General features: G+C 38.4%; 1 protein-coding gene across 1 annotated transcript in view; it reads left to right on the top strand.

The window, feature by feature from the left end:
- DNAH9 (dynein axonemal heavy chain 9) overlaps positions 1 to 21,418 on the top strand; it is a 224,102-nt gene that overhangs the window by 45,667 nt on the left and 157,017 nt on the right. Inside the window, 10 exon segments of the mRNA XM_032239026.1 lie at positions 1,402 to 1,540; positions 2,052 to 2,339; positions 3,353 to 3,563; positions 4,582 to 4,720; positions 5,607 to 5,662; positions 5,665 to 5,715; positions 7,182 to 7,264; positions 7,266 to 7,330; positions 11,896 to 11,915; positions 11,918 to 12,068. Of these exon segments, the coding sequence (XP_032094917.1) occupies positions 1,402 to 1,540; positions 2,052 to 2,339; positions 3,353 to 3,563; positions 4,582 to 4,720; positions 5,607 to 5,662; positions 5,665 to 5,715; positions 7,182 to 7,264; positions 7,266 to 7,330; positions 11,896 to 11,915; positions 11,918 to 12,068 (1,203 nt within the window).

Raw genomic sequence — 21,418 nt, 5'->3', positions numbered from 1 at the left:
CCCAAGCCATGCCCCCCAAGCCACACCATGCCCCCCAAGCCATGCCCACAGAACCGGTAGTAATTTTTTTTAATCCCACCATTGGTCCAGCGATACAAATAGCACCCCAGCATTGTACATAGCCCTCAGCCTTTTGCAACATATGCATATCTTCTATATACTACCATTGGCATACTGGAGATCCACCCTCCAGCACCTTGAGAGAAAAAAAAGATTCCCTTCCAACTTTCTCTGATAGTTTTATGTGATATACACCTTTACTACCCTTGAAGAAATTATACTGTCATTTGAACTCTAGACATGTGAGACTGGATGAATAGTTTTAAGTACCATTGCAGCAGGCCAGGGGAAGTATTGTTAATTTGTGAAGACTTCAAGTTTAGCTTGTTTATATTTGCATGGAGAACAGAAATGAAGATAAAATAGTACAATTCAAAGTTATAGATCAGTGGTCACCAACATGAGAAAATTTTGGTGGTCCGTGGAAAAATTATTTGCATTTTTTATATTGCACTAAATCAGGGGTCCTCAAACTATGGCCCCACAAGCAATACATGCTTGTGTTGCTGCAGAGTCTCCCCCTTCTGGGTCTTTTTGTGCGGGTCAGAGGGGGCCAGAAATTCTGACTTGGGGTCTGCTTCAGCCTCCTGGTGAGGGGCTTTGGCCAAAGGCCGGAGGGAAGTGCCACTGGTGGTGAAAAGCCGGAGGGTCTCATTCCAGTGAGACTGCATCATGGTCTGGAGCTGTCTGATCATCTAGGCGCTGGCATCTGGCCTTGCACTTCTGCAGGTCCTCCCTCTGCTTGGAAAGCCTAGGCTTGTAGTCCTCAGTGAGGTGCTTCTACTGAGTCACCTTCTCAGTCAGATCCAATTTGAACTGAACCAGCTATTTTGCCAACTCTTTCTCATGCTGGCTCCTTAGCTCCAGCAATTGCTTCCTGTTGGGGCCCTAAGGAGACTGGGCAGGCAGGCAAGGAGTCGCGAGTAGAGGCTGGCAAGGCATCCCTCGATGTGAGTGACACTGAGTTGGCCATGCCCACCCAGTCACATGATCACCTTGCCACGCCTGCCCACCCGGTCATTAGGCAGATCGTATTAGTGGCCCATGGGATTTAAAATTAAGAATTTAGTCATCCGGGGGGTCTGAAAGATTGGTGATCCCTGTTATAGAACATTCTTTGTATATACATAGAAGCTCCAGATTCAGTTCAGCAGGGTATCATGAATTTGTGCTTGTCTGTTTACTCCTTAAAGAGCATTACCCATAGGTGATGGGACAAAAGAAATGTCCCTCAAATCCAGAAAACCTTCTCAGTAGATCAACACAATAGGGTAAACGGACATACATTTTGGTGTTGTATAAGGCACTTTCCCGGTGCATTTTATGGACTTTTCCCCCTAGACCCTGTGCAATGGTTGTGCCAGATTTTGAGCTGATCTGTGAAATTATGCTGGTGGCTGAAGGATTTATCGAAGCCCGATTATTAGCTCGGAAGTTCATTACCCTTTATCAGTTATGCAAAGAACTTCTTTCCAAGCAGGTAAGTAGATTTAAATAATTATATAATATCAGATGTAGACAAATTTCAGCTCTGAGAACAACTTCAGAGATACATTATGCATACCTTTACTTTTCCAAAGCATTCTAGAATATAAAGTAGGAACAATTGTTCTCCTTGTTTTTATTCCTATCTGAATTGCTTTAATTTGCCAAATAACTAAGGTGTAGGTGATGTGGATTTTACTCTTGCTGTTTCTGGAATTAGGATCTTCCAGGCACAATATTAATTTTCAACATTTCTTATCAAGTCCATTATGCCAGTTGTCTCCTGATATCACTTCTTTAACCTTGATAGTTCCAGACTGTCAAGGTTCCAGAAGAAAGTTTGGGTTTCAGGTTCTTTCAACAGGAAGTTGAGGGTGAAGGCAAGGATATCATTAGTTATTGCTCCTTTAATAGCATGTGGAGATATGCAGAGATATTTACCTTCAGGTGTGGCGTGTGTACGAGTTGAAATGAGCTACCCTCTCTTCCTTTTTCCTCCTTATTAGGATCATTATGACTGGGGATTACGTGCAATCAAATCAGTCTTGGTTGTAGCCGGGTCCCTCAAGAGAGGAGACCCAGACCGTCCAGAAGATCAGGTGCTGATGCGCTCTCTCCGGGACTTTAACATTCCAAAGATTGTGACAGATGACATGCCAGTATTCATGGGTCTGATTGGAGACCTGTTTCCTGCTTTGGATGTCCCAAGAAAACGAGACCTCCCTTTTGAATCCTTTGTAAAACAAGCTGTGCTGGGACTCAAACTTCAACCGGAGGACAACTTTGTACTCAAAGTAAGATGGTGACTTTCATTCATTCAGCTTTCAGACTGTAGCCAGAATGCTTTTATTTTCTTACTTTTTTGGGGGGTAGTTTCTTATGTCTACTTTAAAAGGGTATGTATGTATGTATGTATGTAAAGTATGCATTTAATTATTAATCACGGGTGTAGTATTTTGCATTGATAGTTCTTCAGATTTCTCACTCTTTACCCCATAGTGTTTCACCATTGTTTCTTCATTTTATGAACATTAGGGAAGAATTGGAAGTGAATTGTAAATCTTTTCTAGAATTCTGCAATGCAACCATGCTGAATATTTATTTACTTATATCCCACCTTTCTAACAAATAACTCAAGGGGGCCACCATATCTAGTACTCATCCTCCCCCTATGAAGTTGGTTGGACTGAGACAAAATAATGGGCCCAAGATCACCCAGCTGTCTTTCATGGTTAAGGCAGCACTTAAATTTATGGTCTCCCAGTTTTATTCCTCAGAAAGGTTATTGTAGGTCTGCTAAATATTGGAAAATGGGCAACCAGAATGGTTGAACTCCTTCACAAGGAATTATTTAAATGCTTTGTACCTCTTAGCATAGTAAAAGAAAATAAAAGGGGATATGAAAATGATAAAAAAATGAAACATGAAGACATATCAGCATTCTAGGTCATCGTAGAAAGTTTAAGCACTGAGAAATTCAGGGCAAAGAAAATGATGTTCTTTATGCAGCACAGAGTTAACTTGTAGAATTTTCTATCATCAACTTAGTAAACCTTTAAAGGGAATTAGACACATTCATGGAGAATAAGTAAAATGCTATGACTGGCCACCAAATAGTGGACTTGTTCCCCTCCACCGTTCTAGCATGGTTTTCTTACTTATTTTAGTTTTATCCTGTTCTGCTTGTGTCTTGTGCAACTTGGCTTTTCAGTTTCTTTTGAAGTGTATATATAGCACTTGTCTGCATAGCAAGTAATAAGTGTGACCACAATGTGGTGTTTTTTTTTCTCATTGGCTTCTGATCTAGGTAGTACAGCTTGAAGAGCTCCTTGCTGTTCGACACTCTGTCTTTGTAGTGGGCAACGCAGGCACAGGCAAGTCACAAGTGCTGAAATCTCTGAACAAGACTTACCATATCATGAAGAGGAGACCTGTTTGGACAGACCTCAATCCAAAAGCAGTGACCAATGATGAACTCTTCGGCATCATCAATCCGTCTACAAGAGAATGGAAAGATGGTAATATCATGACTGTGCATTGAAATCCAACAAAAGGGTTTTTTTTTCATAAAACTTGCCAAATCACCAAAAAACAGTTACAAAAATCCGACTTCTAAGTGTTTGCTTTGAGTTTTAAAACAGAACAGATTCAAGGAATGATTGAGAAACATCTAGGACATAGCCCATATTAACTATGGCCATATAGAGAATATGCAGTTATATTATAAATGGTCTCTGTTGTGTTCAGATCTGTTGTGTCTGGAACAAACAATAAAAATACAGAAGCCTCCCAAGCATACATACAAGATTTCCTCAAATATTTTCTAAGCAAAGGCTTCATTTTTGGAAAGTCAATATACTTTGTTCTAAAGATGCTTAAACAGTTTTGAGAATAGAATTTGATATATACATATTTCATGGATATCTTGATGCTAAGGTGGTGTTTTTCTGCCCCAAGTCACTTGTTTGAAAGAAGAAGCTATACAAATTGAATAAATGAATCAATATTTTGAAGTATGAGAATTTAAAATACAACCTGCACTACAACATATTTTTTTCAGAGAAAATGCCCCATGGTAGAAAACAAGAATATTTTCTGTGCTAAATTCTGTAATTGTTCAGAGATATGAATATGTGAACCTTTGACTGTATTTATGTTCTTTCTATGAACATAATATCAGTTGAAGAATTAGGGAGAATGAGTAAAGCAGTAGCAAAATCTTTTTTAAAACCATAATTCTTCTTTTTGACTTTCCTTTTTTTCTTAATAAGAGTCCGTAGGGTAGTTTTTTTATTGCTCTGTCCGTCTCAGCTGTGTAAAGTGATGTGAGATTATTTTTCAATGAGATTATTATTATTTATTTGATAATAATTCTTCATTTCTTCATGAATACAATTCTATTCATACCCTGTTGTTTTTTTATTACCTAGATTTAATTAACTGCATCTAGTTTTCCTTTGCTCATTTGCATGCATGTTGATTGAAACTTTTTTGAGTTACTATTAAGAGTAGAAAGGATGTCTATGATGTCTTTAGGATTGTTCTCATCGATTATGCGAGATTTAGCCAACATTACCCATGATGGCCCCAAATGGATTGTGTTGGATGGTGATATTGATCCAATGTGGATTGAATCTCTCAATACTGTCATGGATGACAATAAGGTAAAAGACAAGTTCAAGGCAATACATATTTTTAAATGTAGGCTATAGAATAGCTATGGATAATCTTTATGGTGATTCTAATCACAACAAATTAAACCAGATATGTTTAACTGAATTTTCAAAAATCTACCCTGAGTATACAGAAGAATATTTTCAAATAATACTAAGTACCCCTTTCCTTTGGGCAATAGTTTTGAAAATCACACATACGCTTTCTGTGACTCTTATAAATAGCAGATTGCAAGACTTCTGTCATTTACTGCTAGAGCAATGAAGTGTTGTCCATATGATTCCTACAGGGAATGTGCAATGTGGGAAGGCCTTCAGTTCTCTAATCAAGACTGCCACTTTGACTCTTTTCAACTCCCTTTGCAGATGCCTTTGGTTTATGATCTATGTTGCTCTGCCTTGAGGATTACAGAATGTTGTTGCTGTTAAAATGTTGTGAGCCGCTAGGATTAGATCCTCCCTTTATTCTGCAGATATGCTGACCGCCAGGCCATTTTCTGAATGAATTCAATAACCTTTTAAAATTTAAATCATGACAAATTTGGGGGAAAATTGCAGGAACGCTCCCTTGAAGCTCAGCTCTTTTGGCCCATTAATATGTCCCCTTGCCTTCTTAAGCATATGTGTTGAGCATGTTTTCTAGGGTGGGCCTCCCTGCTGAAGGCTCAGGTTTTCTTCCATGGCCAATTCAAGAGGATATTCCTTTAAATAAACTGATTTCATAATTACTCATTTAATTTAACATTGCTTTGCCTTGTTGCTTATAAGACATTTTAGTGAGCCCTTTTTGGAGAATAATGTGAGGTATACATTTTATATTCCCTTTCCAAGGGGCTGCTGTGGGTCACATTGTGCTTTGAATTCCAATCTGGATGCCTTCTTTTGCAGGTAATTAACACTAGGCAAGCATGAACGGATCCCGCTCAACCCCACTATGAGGCTTCTGTTGAGATCAGTCACCTGCGGACTGCCACTCCAGCCACTGTGTCTCGAGCAGGTAGTTGACAGAGGAGAGAAAGAAGGCTAAGCTTTATCCTTATCATGGCAAATATGGAAGGAATCAGGCTTAACTCTGGGAAATCTAAAACCCACCAGAGGAATGAATTTTATCTGCCATAATCTTACAGAGGGACTGGCTATGCTAAGCATCGGTCACCGCCATGAGATAGATAAGTGAGCCAAGGTGGCGCAGTGGTTAAATGCAGCACTGCAGGCTACTGCTAGATCAGCAGGTCAGCGGTTCAAATCTCACCGGCTCAGGGTTGACTCAGCCTTCCATCCTTCCGAGGTGGGTAAATGAGGACCCAGATTGTTGGGGGCAATATGCTGACTCTCTGTAACCTCTCTTAGAGAGGCCTGAAAGGCCCTATGAAGCGGTATATAAGTCTACTGCTATTGCTATTGCTATAAGTATATCGATAACAAAACAAACAAACAAACAGATTAAACTCCATTGTTAGTCACCTGATAAGGAAGGCTAGACTAAAGAATATATTTTTTCTTTAGAACTGCATTCAGAGAAATTTGAGCCCAGAGGCAATTAGAGTTTTGTCTTAAACCCTGAGCCATGCTTAAGAGTGTAATGTTTAATTATATAATGCCTTTTATCCAGCTTATTACAGTTAACAACAATAGACGGGGTCCATGTGATTGCCAACTCTGATCTGTCTAGGGTTTTTTGGTATATGGACTTGTCAGGATATCCACAGGGAGGTGATGCATGTAAAAAAAGTGGGGTGGATTGTGTGATTGTAGCTGCCATCTTGATTTTTCTGACCCCTCCCAGCTGCCCCCAGAACTTGTTCTGGTAACTATGTTCTGGGATCCAGAACAAGAATGCTGCAAATTTTTACCTACCCAGTTTTACCACAAATGTAGCACTTATCTAACTATCTGCACCTCTACCAGAGAGCCTTTCTATTAAAAATTAATGCCTTTCAGATTTGCTTGGTTTAAAGCAAGACTGCCCCCAGATATGTTTTACTAGTATCCAACTAGGTAAACTTTTACCTAGTGCCCACTTTAGTTTTAGATGATAAATCTAAGTTCTGACAAAAAAAGCCAATGCCTGTGCATAGCCAGTCCCTCTGTAAGATTATGGTAATTACTGTATATTCAAACTCACTGGTGGGCACTAGGTTTTAAACAAGGTTAAGAGTTTGGCACAAATGTATTTTACATTTTAGTCTCTTGTCTTCCGTGTTGTGGTAGCATTTGTCAAAATAAAATCAAAGCTAGTTAATACTCAGATGGAAGTACTCAGGACTATATACGAGGTGGGGAAAATATATATATCCTAGAAGTAGGCATTAGCTACCCACTTTCATTTTGTTGTTTGTTAGGGGAACAACATGGGCATATCCATGGAAATCACCAGGAGAGAGATTTAGCTCGTGGGGGACTTTCTACAGTAACTTAGATGTGGAAATTCTAGGACTAATCCCGCTCTTTTGTAATCTTCAGGGATCCTTTATATCAACCCAGCTGATCTAGGCTGGAATCCTCCAGTGAGTAGCTGGATTGACAGAAGAGAAACTCAGTCAGACACGAGCTAACCTGACCATTTTGTTTGACAAGTATTTGCCAGTTTGTCTGGATATACTTCGAACCAGGTATGCTAAAACAGAATTAGGACAGAGTTGGCACAATTTGTTTACCGCCTTGCATTTAGCAGGAGTTTTATTAAGTGATGATAAGAAGCCGTATTTGTAAATGTTTCCTAATATGTGGTTGACCTTAATTAATTTTCTACAGTTCGTTTCTTGTTTGAATTCAGTGTAACCTTAAAGATTAGAGAGATTGTTCCTTTCCCCTTGTAAAAAAAGGAATGGGGTGATCAGAGCTGAGCTGAAAAGAGGAAGGGAGGGAGGGAAGTGGAAAGAGGGAGAGGGAGGGGGAGAGGGAGGGCGGGAGAGAGGGATGGGAGAGGGAGAGAGCAAGAGAGAGCGAGAGCGAGAGTGAGAGAGAGCAAGAGAGAGAGAGAGGGGGGAGAGAACGCCACTAGATGGCAGACAAGAGTTAGAGTTTTCTATATCTGTGCTCACCTTAAGACAAAAAAAGGCATTGCAACACTTATTAGTCTATTCATGTAATAACATAATACCATGGAAATCCATACAGTAGTGCACCCATTGTTTGTTTGAAGACTTATTCATAGGGGAACAAGTAATCCTCATGAATTTACAACTTGAGCTAACTTCTGAAGATGGAGTGACAGGGCTGATAAATTATATTTTCCTGCTGAGACAAGAGCATAAAAATGCCTCTCTCATTTCTGTGATCTCAAATATTGGGGGGGGGGGGGGAAGAGAATTTCATGAAGTACGTACTTCTGCTTCACATTTAAAGCTGTTTTGTGAACTTCTGGTTTTGATGGCTGCTTAGGCAGTCACTTTCTTTATCTTGCTCCAATCCTTTCGACAGAATTGCTCACAGATTGGTAAGTGATCTAGACCTAAATTCTTAACAACTCTTTAGTGCCTCATAAAGTGATGAGGATGGCTCTGTCATCAGCCCAAAGAGCTCCACTCCTGATGATGGAGAGGGAAGAAGTGAATGAGTTATGCACTTTATTGCACTTCACAGAATGGATGGTATCATAGATATTTCCCTGACTTTGTTGGATTATACAAAGCGTATTAACCCCAACTGTATCACTTCTCCACAAGAAGAAATAATGAGCTTTGAATGAAAAGTGAACTTTTATAATGGATGGATGTATATTTATGAGCCTGGAATCTGGCCATATCAGGGTTCCATGGTGAATTTAACACTATGAAAGCCCAAGTTATTAAAGTTGACAAAGATTTGGAAGCCTTGAGGAAAATTATTGTTACTTTTCATGAAACCAGATTAGCATTTTAGATATAAAGGAACAATTTCATTGCACATCTGCAAATCCTACGATTTAAAACTCATGGACATCTGATAAGAAACACCTTAAAAATAAGAACTCTATCTCAGGATATGGGAGAAACAGACGTTCTGTTCTTTTATCTGGAAGAATGTTTTCAGCAAATCATATTGCCAGCTGACATTAAACTTGAAATATGGTTGCCTACAGATGAAAAACAAGAGACAATCCCTAATTGTTAAATTTCTGAAGTCCAGCATGAGAGGCCATCTTCTACCACTTAATAGATAAACCACGGAATTGAAATATCATGAATATTAAATAATGATTCTCCATATCTTCCTTCATAAATGTCAAATTTAAGAAGAGGCTTTGATTTGGCACGTAATTAGCAAGGAACAAGAATGTGAACTACTTTTTTTTGTACCCAGCAATCTTCTGCCTTTCTCCTGAAGAGATCAAAAGATTTAAAGCCCATCTGCTGCTGTGGAATTTTTAAAGGCTCTGCACTTGTCTGATAAGTAACAAGCTTGTCTTTTCTTCTTTTTCTTTCTCTCAAAAATTGTTACTACTATATGAATATAGAAGCTTGCATTTCTATGTCTTTATTACCAATGCAGGAGGAATGTGTATTTCTCTCCCCCTCTCTCCCCTCTCCCCATGCTTGTAGGTCAGCAACACCCAAAATCAAACTGAAGGTTTAAGATGGAAGATTTTTTTAAAAAATTTTTAGTATAGTTGGGCAGGGTATCTTCTTTATTTGACACTTTTTGTTTTATGTTTTTTTTTAAATTTGATCCATATTCATTACTTAAAGCTTCTCCTTTATTTAGTATGTAATACAGTATGTCTGTAATTTTGGGAATTTGACATTGAGAAATATTTTATCTACATGGAGACATGGCACTTATAGTAATCAGCTGAAATATAAATGGATTTAGATTAAAAAAAACCAAACAGACACATTTGTAACAAGCAAGAAAATAGCAACAGATACAGATATATTAGAAGAAATCCTAGATGAGCAGCTTTTCTTGAGCTCTGGCAACTGAACTGGATAAACTTCTATTAGTGGGTATCAAGTAACAATTGGGATATTATATTAAGTTTAATAGTGACTCTAAGTTGATGTGGAAGACAAGCATTTTGCTGTGAAAGGAGTCTTAATTTTTATTGTAAAGATAGCCAGTACATAGTTTTTATGCTCCTACTAAGAACAAACCTGAAATAATCCATATTTTTTTTTCAAAATTATATTTTGCAAATCATTGTCGTTAAGTCTTTTGGTGAATTTCAATCTCAACCTCTATCTTCAGTGAGACAGAAAAAGTGGAAGTAATGTAAGCATACATTACAGAATTTAAGATTTTTTTTTTTAAAAAAAACCCAACAGTAGAAAATCTACTAAAACTGTTCTAGACTAAATTATTTATTTATTTTATCCTGCTTAGCGTGTCAAGTTAGTGTGGGCTAATACAGAGATTCTCCACTGAGTTTAATTTTGATATTTAAAAACTATCAATAATGTAATCCAAGATAGCAACCAGAGTATTACCTTTCATAAGAGATTCTTATTTTGTGGAATATGTTAAGAAGGCCATTAGAGAGTTTTTGGAAAAAATAATACAGGTTCTACTAGTAAGTTAACCTTTTGAGACACATTTAAGATACAAAAGGCGTAGATATTTAATCTTGCATAGTTAGAAAAGTTAATTTAAAAACCTTTTTAATGCTGAAATGCCACAGATGAATATATGAATATTTTGTTGTTCTACATGTGGCTGCCCTTAAAGAGTATCTGGAAGCTTATGTTATTGGTTGGGGTCTTTTGGTGCCCTCTAAGCTTGGTGATTTTCTTGCAGACATTTCATGATCATAAGGTAACATTAACAGTGCTAGTATTTATTCTATCTATCTATCTATCTATCTATCTATCTATCTATCTATCTATCTATCTATCTATCTTCCTGTCTATCTATCATCTATCATCTATCTATCTATCTTCTTCATCATCAGCTATCATCATCATCATCATCATCTATCATATTTTTTACTTCCTTTGGAAGTAAAGCCTACAGCCTTTATTAATGTATATTACATTAATAATATACAGGTAGTACACAATGTAGCAATATGGGCAGTTACGTGTAATCCTAGACCAGTGCATGTTACACCTCTGTTCCATGAGTCTGCACTGGTTGCCAGTTTCCTTCTGGATCCAATTCAAGATGCTGGTTTTTAACCTTCAATGCCTTTCATGGTATGGGGGCCAGGATATCTGGAACTGCCTTTCCCCACTTATATCAACCTGCTCCATTAGATTTGGCAGAGAAGACATGCTGTGTATATGATAGCTAGGGGCATACATTGGCTGATCCAACCTCCTCTATTGTGGTGCCTGCCTTATGGAACATTCTTGCCCTGAGATCAGATTAGTTCATCTTTTTTGACATTCCAGAAGTCCCTCAAGACCTGGGTTATGTTGTCAGGACTGAGACTCCAGGGAACCAGAGACACACTTAGATGGTGCCATTGTTGAGGGGACCATTTACATCCTCTCTTTTCCTAAGGGTTTGTATATTTTGTCGACTTTTATATCTGTTCCTTTTATATTTGTGTTTCTATCCAATTGTTGTTCACCACCCAGAGTCACTTTTGGTGAGGGATGGGTGGCTATACACATTTGACAAACAAACAACAAAACAAATAAATATTGTATAGCTGCAGACCACCAATCACATGTAAAGTAAAGTTTGTAGAATAATCCAAATTGAAGGAAGCGTGTGAGACATTTCCCTGGAATGTCTAGGCCAAAGAATGGATCAATACCTTTGATTTATAATTATTGTTTAAAGACTTTGAGAGATGGCAGATGAATGATATTGCATATCTGTTACTTCTATTTGGCAAAATATAGAATTACAATATGCACCCTCTCTTTTGGGTTCTCATACTTGTAAATGTAACGAAAGCCTATTAAAAATATGAAATAAAAGGATCAGTTTCATTATTCTTTTTCATTTGACCACTTCTGAATTCACTGCATTTGTGGTAGATCAGACTTTGCAAGACTTCCATTTCAATTCTTTTAAGAGGATCAACGTTTTAAAATGACTCCAATATATGATTACAGTTATTACTTGGCTATGTGCTGATGGTATTTTATTCTACTCTGTAGTAGTGGATAAGAAAGTTATAAACAATGAACATTTTAAAAACGTTAACAGTTGTAAAGGGGATTTCTGTGATATCTGCTTGCATTGTTCAATGACAGTCATGCTAAATCCTATTAAACTTCACAAGTGTTCAATTCTCCTATTATAGATTTAAGAAGATTATTCCCATTCTGAGCAGAACATGGTTCAGATGTTGTGTTATCTCCTTGAATGCCTCCTCACCAAGGAGAATACCCCTCCAGATTGCCCTAAAGATCTCTATGAACTTTATTTTGTCTTTGCTGCTATTTGGGCCTTTGGTGGTGCTCTGTTCCAAGACAGGTAAGAAAAGTGATTCCATGAAAAATTTCATTAATTAACATAGCTTCATACGGAATATAATATTTGTAACTCAGGGTTAACCTGCAGGGTCCTTGGTTCTTTCTGAACTTGGTACTCTCTGAGTGCTGATGATGTTACCTAGTTTGGTAATGAAATGTCTATAGAAAATCACCAAGCTCAGAGAGCACCAAAGATCCCATAACTTCATATATTAAACTGGGCACTCAGTGAATTGGTTCTCAGATCATTTTATGCGACAATTGGCTATTATAAACCATAAACTCTCAGTTTACTTTTGGTGTTTAGCCATAATTAAAGCAGAGGCTGGCTTAATATGATGTATGAAGTCATATCTCTTGACAAGAGCAGCTTCACAACCACTTAAACATGTCCAGAGATTGTTCCAAGGGTGCTTTCTCTAGAGGCAACTGGACTCTGGTTTAAACCAGAAAGTCCATTGCTTCTTGAAACAGCACCTTTGGGACAAACCTGGATGGTTGAGAATCTCCATAGAGATATCTAGAGATTCTTATGGAAAAAACGCAAAGCATTAAAATCTACCCATTGTAAGAATATTATTATAGAAGAAATAGGCATAGACATTTGGGGGTCTAGTATTACTGAAACTCTCTTTGTGCCCTACACAGTCCTTCAAGCGGTTGTTTTTATTTCGTCCTAGCAAGGCATTCCAAATCTAGATAAGCATGTTCCTATCAAGCACTTGGAACTGCTAAAGCAATCTAACCAATATATAATGGTGCCTTTGCCTTTGTTAACGTCAATTAGAGGTGATCTTGAATGCCATGTATCGTGGGTTTTACACAAGAAATTATTAAATATTATAGATGAGCTAGCTGGAATGAATGTCACTGCATATTTTTCTCTATTAGTACAGATCATACGCTTGGCGCTATGAACTATCCATTATTAGTTTAATGCTGCCTATCTAACTTTTCAGGGACTTACAAGTACACATTCTATTTGTAATGGGTCCTTATTTGATAGTTAAAAAGACAGAAAACTGACAGCAGAATTCAAGCATTGATTCTCAACAGTAGGTGATGAATGCTAGTTTTTCTTTTTTATAGTGAACAATGGGCCTGGTTTCAGATGCAGCATATTAGAGGCTGTATATAGTTCTGGGAGAAGAGTTTTCTGCAAATAAGTGTTGTGGAAAAGTAACCCCATACAGAGAGATCTATTATCTCCCTGCATCTCACAAAGAGGGGGGATTTACATAAACCCACTCTCATTTTTGGGGGTCTTTAATGACCCCCGTAATCTCTTGCATCAGGATGGAGTCAGGGCAACTGAATGGTGTTTACTGTCCGGATGCCCTTCCTGTTGCCAATGCAGAGTTCGCTGCAGATATTTTCTCATTGTGCCAGAGAAATATCTGCCGCTACCTAGGATTGAACTCACAGTCTCCTGATTGTGAGGCGAGAGCGCCACCTCTCGGCCACTGCACCACTCCATAATCCCTCTCTCAAGGACTGAATCATACAAGCAGATCCAATTCTTCAATTCTTACTTTGGAGATTTTACATCATGTTGGATTAGTTGAAGATATTATTTATTGTAGATATTTTTTTCTTTGAGTTCCCTATTATAAAACCTAAAGGCAATTCTTAAGTAGTGCCCAGCTGATCATGGATGATCTCAAAAGAACCTAAACAGAATTGGATTTGGTTAGTACTTGGATAGGCCCAGGATGGTAGGTTAATTGACCAATATTGAGGAATATCACAGAAAAACAAACCACCTCCACATAGTTATCAAGAAAGCAAATTTAATATCCCATGCAGTTTCTAAGAATCAAATCTGATTTTAGGGGAGTTTTTGAGGCATTACCATAAAATGTTCAGATATTTTCAAGACTCTCCTCCACAACTAGATTTCCAATTCTTTCCTCCCATCTGCATATTGGGGGGAAAAAATGAACGAAGCCATTTTCTCATTGTTTTAATTGAGATCCTTTGCCATCAGGGCATTATTTGTGGGAAGGGAGGTAAAAGGCTTGTTCTCTTCCCTTCTATTTTAATCCATGTGGGGGCACTGAAAACTCTCCTTCACTGATTTTCTTTCCCATAAGACAGCTCTTTTTTCATGGTGCTTCTATAACAAGAAGAGAAAAACAGGGCGGGGGAGAAAGTCCCTATTTTCTGCATCTAAATTAGCCTTATTATTCAATTATTTATTTAATCCTGTTTTTTAGCTGTTATTTTATCATCGATTTATATTGCATATCATTAACATGAGCCTGAAGTTCTCTCTTCCTTATTCCGGGTTCCTTTTTTCAATTTTTACTACAAAACCTTGTACTAATTGGTATGTCAGTTGTTCCAAAGTTTACTTGCTTGTTTCAATAATTTATTAAAGGAAGATGACTTAAAAAAACATTGAAAGAGTTTTGGAGAAATTGTTAATGATTTAGCTGCCATTTTTATTCAATACCCAAGCTTTCATAGCTCTCAATCCACTCAATAAGCCATATGCAATGAAATCCCCACATACCTTTTTTTGGGTGCATACTTAAAATTATAGCTGTGGGGAAGGGGAGAAAATTGAGGGAAGGAGCGGGAGGGATAACTAGTGGGGAAAAACAGGTTTGTTTTAGAAAGAGAAAAGTGAAATTTCAGAGTCTCATTGATAGTGACTTTCCTTGTGAACTGGTGTAATAAAACACCCTTGTTTTAAACATTGGAAAAACTAAAGAGATCATTGTTGATTCAGAAAAGGCAGGCACAGCCACTCTCCTCTGTGTATTAAGGATTACTCTGTGGAGATAATTAGCAGCATCAAATTTCTGGGTGTGCAGCTAATGAGTAGGCTGGATTGGTCACTCAACAGCGAGACATTAGTGAAGCAGGCAGAGCAGCACCTGCATTTTTTGCTTCTCATGAGAAAAGTCCACGTTCCTTCCCCTGTCCTTACCACTTTCTATAGAGGGACGATCGAGAGCTTCATGTCATATTGCATTACAGTCTGGTTTTGGAAGCATTACTTGCTTTAGACAGGAAGGCAGTGCAGAGAGTGGTGAGGAAAGATCATTCACTCCCTTCTATCCAGGACATAGCCCATAACGTTGCTTGAGCAGGTTTGCAGCGTTGTCTGGGACGCTTCACATCTCTTGACAACCTGTTTTCCTTGTTACCTTCTGAGAGGAGGCTTGGTGGTAACCAAAACAGAACATCTAGATTCAGTCACAGTTTTTGTTCCACACAGTATCAACCATGTGGACTCTCAATGTTCAAGCTACATGTTCAAGTTGGACAGTGATTAATATTTGTATGTATTTATATGTAAGGATGTAGGTATATACATATGTATGCTTGTCTTGTTGTATTCGGGTCTTTTCCCATGTAAGATTGAGATTGTCTTGGCAACATTTCAGCGAGGTCTCACTTGCCATCTTCAGGCTGGATTGACCAAGACAATCTCAATCTTACATGGGAAAAGACCCGAATACAACAAGACCAGCATACTTACACCCATGAAATCTACTAAAACAAATACATATGTATGTATATAGCATGTCTATGTGTGTGTTATGTATGCGTACACTTTTGAGAGCAGGCAATAGAATATCATTTTTAATCTGTGCCAGTGAGCCCACAGTAAAAAAATGAAAATAAAAGTTACCCTATCTTGTCAGATTTTTGATGGAAAATCTTCAACTGGTCTAGTGTTCCTTAAAGGCCAACAAGTTTATTATAGTGTCTTTGTCTTTTTCTTCATACAGTTTTTTTTCTTGGTTCCCCAATAGGTGTATTAATCCATTTGTTAAAGGCATTTCTGCGCTCTGTGAATTTCCAAGCCATGCAAGAAATAAGAGGTAGCATGGTTTTTTGCTATGGAAGTGAGCCTGCAGCCTTTGGACTGACATTCTCCTTATGATCTTTTTAGATAGTGACAAGATGCTGCAATCTTATACTTTATATCTAAAGAAACCTCAATTTCCTTTTCTGTGTAGACTTAAAGAAATGCTTTTGTTTAATCTACCACTCAGAAGAAACCAGGATTGGAAATTGTATTTTCATTCTGATTTCGCTGAGGTCTGATACAAGGAAGAAATGTGATTGCTTAAAAATGAGTGTAACAGCTTATGGCTACTTCTGCACTTCTGTAAAAAAGAGAGAAAGAGAAACTTGAAGTTCATTCATATGTCTGGCTAGGTGTGGTGTGAAGTACAGTTAAATATATATATATAATATACACATACCGTATATACTCGAGTATAGGCCGACCCGAATATAAGCCGAGGCACCTAATTTTACCACAAAAAAATGGAAAAGTTATTGACTCGAGTATAAGCCTAGGGTGGGAAATGCAGCAGCTACCGATAAATTTCAAAAATAAAATAGATACCAATAATGCCATTGCCCATTGAATAACATATACAGCCTGCCTGTGCCCATTAAATATACAGTAGCCATTGTAAAAATTTGCTCTGCATAACACATTATTATCACACAATACTGGTGTATTCAATGAAATACTTCACTCACCTCATGATGCTGATGTCCCGCTGTGATGATGATGTCCCGCCTCCTATGACACACGGCACAGTGATTCCTATCATTGGATCACTGTACCAGAGGAGGTGGGACATCGCTATGTGGCTGCTTGCCATAACAAGGAGGAGGTGGGACATCGTTGCAGAGCGGCAGGAGGGGGAGGAAGGGGAATCGTAAGATAGCCCTGCATTACATTAGAACGTGAGGAGGGGGGATGGTGCGGTGTGCACGCTGCGCGGCAAACTGACACAGAGGGAGGGGAAACTCAGGGGCGCTGGGCCATTCACGAGCGTCACCCAGCAGCATGGCCCCGCCCCTTTTTCTCCTCATTTCGGGCAAATTTTTCACTGACTCGAGTATAAGCCGAGGCGGCTTTTTTCAGCTCAAAAGTGGGCTGAAAAACTAGGCTTATACTTGAGTATATACAGTATATATATATATATATATATATATATATATATATATATATATATATATATATATATATATATATATATATATATATATATATATATATATATATATTATAATTAAAAAAATAATTTCTGAAGGACAATGCCCACTATATTGCCTCAGTCCTCCCCCCACATTTTAAAAATACACTTTCTTTTTCCTTCTGCCTTCTATTTTTACCCAAGGGACAGGAAGAACACCAAAATGGTGATGGTTCTCCCCCCAGAAAAAAAACTGGTCGTTGGTGGATGTGTCAGATGCAAAGTGTTCTAACCTAGGCTTCCCCCAAAAGCATGAGGCAGACTCCTGATTCGGACAAAATCCCCTTTATTAAACAAATGTAAATTCCTCTCATTCACATTCAGCAAGGCCTGGCAAGCAGTCTTTCAAAGGACTATTTATGACTGCAGACCTTATCCATCTTGGAAAGCTGCCATATAAATGTTTTCCAAGTGAGATGCTGTGCAAGGAAAGGCTGGGCACAGAGTCTCTGAGATTCACAGACAGATCTTCACACTCCTGAAATGAATCTAAAACCAAACGAACAAATTGTTTCCTGCAAAAGCCCATTCCCCTTTTGCTCCTCTTTTATTTCCTATGGAGGGGCCAATCACCCTCCACTTGTGACTTTACTACCAAGTCTACCCTGATTTCTGAGTTGTTCCTTTCTTCTGGCAGCTCTGCATATGCGCACACAGGGAACAGGCTCTAGCTATTCCTCTGCCTCACTGCTGTCTAGCTCCGTAGGCACCTGATGACTGTCAGACAGCCTCAGCCCCGTCTCTGACTCGGACGCAGACCCTTGTCCAAGCCTTCCCCAGCCTTCAGAACTGGCCCATGTTCCTCCCCAACCTCCTCACCATCCGACCACAACACAAAGTACTAAGGATAAGGGAACATGAACAGAGGGCAATCCCTGTAGAAGTTCTCCCAATGAAACTGGATTACAGTTTCTTTCCTTTTCAACCAGAATAGAAGATAAGTGGCTCTTTTCTGGTAGAATGAAGGTGCTAGGCTTAGCCTATTCTTATAATGCATTTCCCCCATATAAATCTTCTTTCTATTGTAATCACACAAACAAACAAAATAGATTGGTAATCATTGTTCAGGCTAGATTCTCATTCTCAGGAACATTCAAATACTCACATGGAATGCTTCAAACTCTAACAGCAAGTTCTTTAATTAATGTGAAATCATGACATTATGTCTGAACTTAGTTTGTCAGGAGCCTTTTCAGAGTAAATAGTAATTTGCTTTTGGAAAAGTCACAGTGGATATCCTAGTCCTTATCCTCTCACGTGTAAATATGACATATAGCATCTATTTTGTATCTTAAACAGGCTACCTTCTGAGAGTCCAGAGAAAGGAAACAATAAATTAGCCCTTAACACTGTGCTCCCTTTTTATTGATTGTTTGATTATATGCCATCCAGATGTTTTTGACTTCTAGTGACCACATAGATAGAAGATAAATGACCACACAGATATGAAGCAATGGTATTCCAAGGGTGCTTTTTCAAGAGGCAACTGGACTCTTTGGGGTTTTTTTTTGTAAGAAGTTTTGCTTCTCATCCAAAAAGCTTCTTCATCTCTGACTGGATGGTGGGGAATGGAAGGATTTATACTCCTTGCAGACAGCTGGTCATTTGCATCCTTTTAGCAAGTCTTTAAGGCCACCTGGAGTTTATCTGTGTCCTCAGGGTCACCTGAGTAGTGCAAATGGGTGTGGAGCCTTCTTGGAACTGTTGAAAGGACTATGTTGTAGACTGGAGATAGATGATGTTGTATCCCCCCCACCTCTGTTCAGTTTTGATTTAGATGACCTCTTTAACCCCTCTTTCAAACTAGTGGTCCTCTCTGTCCAAAATGTGGACTTTGCTGTCTTTAGAAGAATGGCCTTTGTCTTTTAAATGCAGATGGACTGCTGAATCTAGTCCTGATGGGTTTGTTCTCCTATGTTGTGCCATGCATTTACTTGGTTACTTCATAATAAGGTAGAAACTTACATTAAGTACGTTTCTTAGCACTGACCAATCAATTTCATTGATTAATTTCATTGACTGCTCATTCAAAAACCTGTAAGATATATAAAAGGATCAGAGGCTTTGCGCCTATTCAGAAGCTTTGATATTATATGTGAAATAAATGAAGACATAACTTTTATTGTATTTTTTTGGTTGAAGAGAACTTTTTAAAAACTTTGTAGAGCTTATTCCTTAATCAGAAAAAGAAACAAAAGGAAATATGAAGCTTGTGTGTACTGCAAAACCAGTGTGGAATATTGATAACTATGATTACCATAAGCAATTATAGCATAATCACAATCCTTTTTGCACTAAGTGATGCATATTTTTTTACCTAACAAGCTGTTAGCAAATATGAATGTATGTCTCAAATATGAGAGAGAGAGAGAGAGAGAGAAAGAGAGAGAGAGAGAGGGGGGGGGGAGAGAGAGAGAGAGAGAGAGAGAGAGAGATACAAAGGGAGAGAGATAGATAGATAGAGAGAGAGAGAGAGAGAGAGAGAGAGAGAGGGAGGGAGGGAGAGAGAGGGAGATGTGTACACAAACCCTTTCTGCTAAGACTTATGTGGTTTAATCATGAAGTTATTACCTGAATATCTGGTTTATTTCACTCGTTGCTCTGCATGCTGATCTTATATATTTTAAATAGTATTTATGAGATTACTTATCTTATTTTTTTGATCCAGGAAAATACAAGCAAAACTTTTCTGAATTCTTCTCATCCTTTTGGCCCTGAAAATCAAATTATTTGAATAATACTTTTAATATGTCAGCTTCATTATACATGGTTTGGGAAGAATTGGGTAGAACAGAATAAAGAATAACTGATTCCTTTGGGACTGATGAGGAGAATAGCACAATAAATAGGAAATAAAAACAATCAAAAGATCCTAGTTGTCAGCCTTGTAAGCTAGTGCAGGCAAAAAGCACACCCAGAAGTACTATCATTATTATATTGTAGTTACAGTAACAGGATCTTGCAAATCCTAAAGTACATTTCTGTCCTGTGGTCTTCACAGTCCAAAAAAACCTAGAACGGGTCCCTTCTGAGATGTTTGTCACGGCCACATTCAATCTGTGGGCTAATTCTGCCTCTTTTTTGCCCATTGGCTTGGCTGAGGCTTTTCCCCTTGTCTCACAGGTCATTACCAGATCCCATTACATTGAGATGGAGCCAATCTGCCCTTCTCCAGAACATATCAATCATTAATGTACAAGGTGGTTTTAGGAAATCAGATGTACTCTTGCTGGATAATGAGAAAGGCAAGGATGTTAAAAAAAGTATGTTTTTGATTTATTGATTATAAAAGGCTCAAGATCATAGTAGTATCCTCAGGGAAGAAATGGAAAGAATACAAAAAATACTGAAAATAAAAAAATATGACATAAAAAGTCATAGGTTACTAGATATTATCCCAAGAATTGTTCCAGATAACCAATGGAAAAACATATTGAAGGGTTCTTAGATCTTTCTATATACCAACATATTTGCAGTCTGAGAGTAGAAAAACTTTTTCATGCTGATTATCCCCCACCCCCCATTCCACTCTAATTATTTATTCAGTAAATTAAGTAAGCCAGGGCTTATCTCTCAGTGTTTCACATTTACTGCACTGCTTACTTTGACATTTCACTCAGGGAGTGAACTAGAGAACATTATGTCTGCTGAGTTCCTCTGTGTAGGGTACAGAATCTATGTTTTTTTTAAGAATAGTGATTCTTTGAATAAAACCCATGAACATAACATTATGAAATTAACAGTTTGATACTAGTTACAATAGGGAGCTGAGCAGAATCATATGGATGTCAGAGCAATTTTTAGCAAAATAACAGAGAAAATAAAGTTGATGGAGCAAGTATGCCAAAACTAAGCAACTGAATATCTGCAAAATCCATAGCCACTAGTTCATATGGATCCTAAGTTAGGGTGTCATGGTTAGATTCAAGGGGTGTTCTGATTTAAAACATCTAGGATAGCGTTTGGTAATCTTGGCAATTTTAAGGTATGTGGACTTGTGGGAAGGGAGTTCTGGGAATTGAAGGCAGTGGTGGAATCCTACCGATTCGGACCAGTTAGGCCAAACCGATAGTAGTTTGGCGGCCTGGGTCGCTGGAACCGGTAGCAACCTAGGCCTGCCATGTCCCCAAACTGGTTCTCTGGGCGGTGCCTATGGCACTGCCATCTTGTTTTTCAGTTCTGTGTATGTGCAGAACACTTTTAATTGTAGTGCCCATGCGTGCGCAGCGTGCAGAAGAGCGAATTGGCAGTAGTGCCTGCCGGAACCCACCCCTGGGTTGTTGTTGTTAAGAATGAGAAGCATACTCAACTTGAAACTCCAAGAATGCATGCAGTCCTT

This window comes from Thamnophis elegans, chromosome 2 (assembly GCF_009769535.1).
Source record: "Thamnophis elegans isolate rThaEle1 chromosome 2, rThaEle1.pri, whole genome shotgun sequence".
Classification (NCBI taxonomy): Eukaryota; Metazoa; Chordata; class Lepidosauria; order Squamata; family Colubridae; genus Thamnophis; species Thamnophis elegans.
The sequence above is the reverse complement of the archived record's forward strand: the minus strand, read 5'-3'. Positions and strand labels throughout refer to the sequence as shown.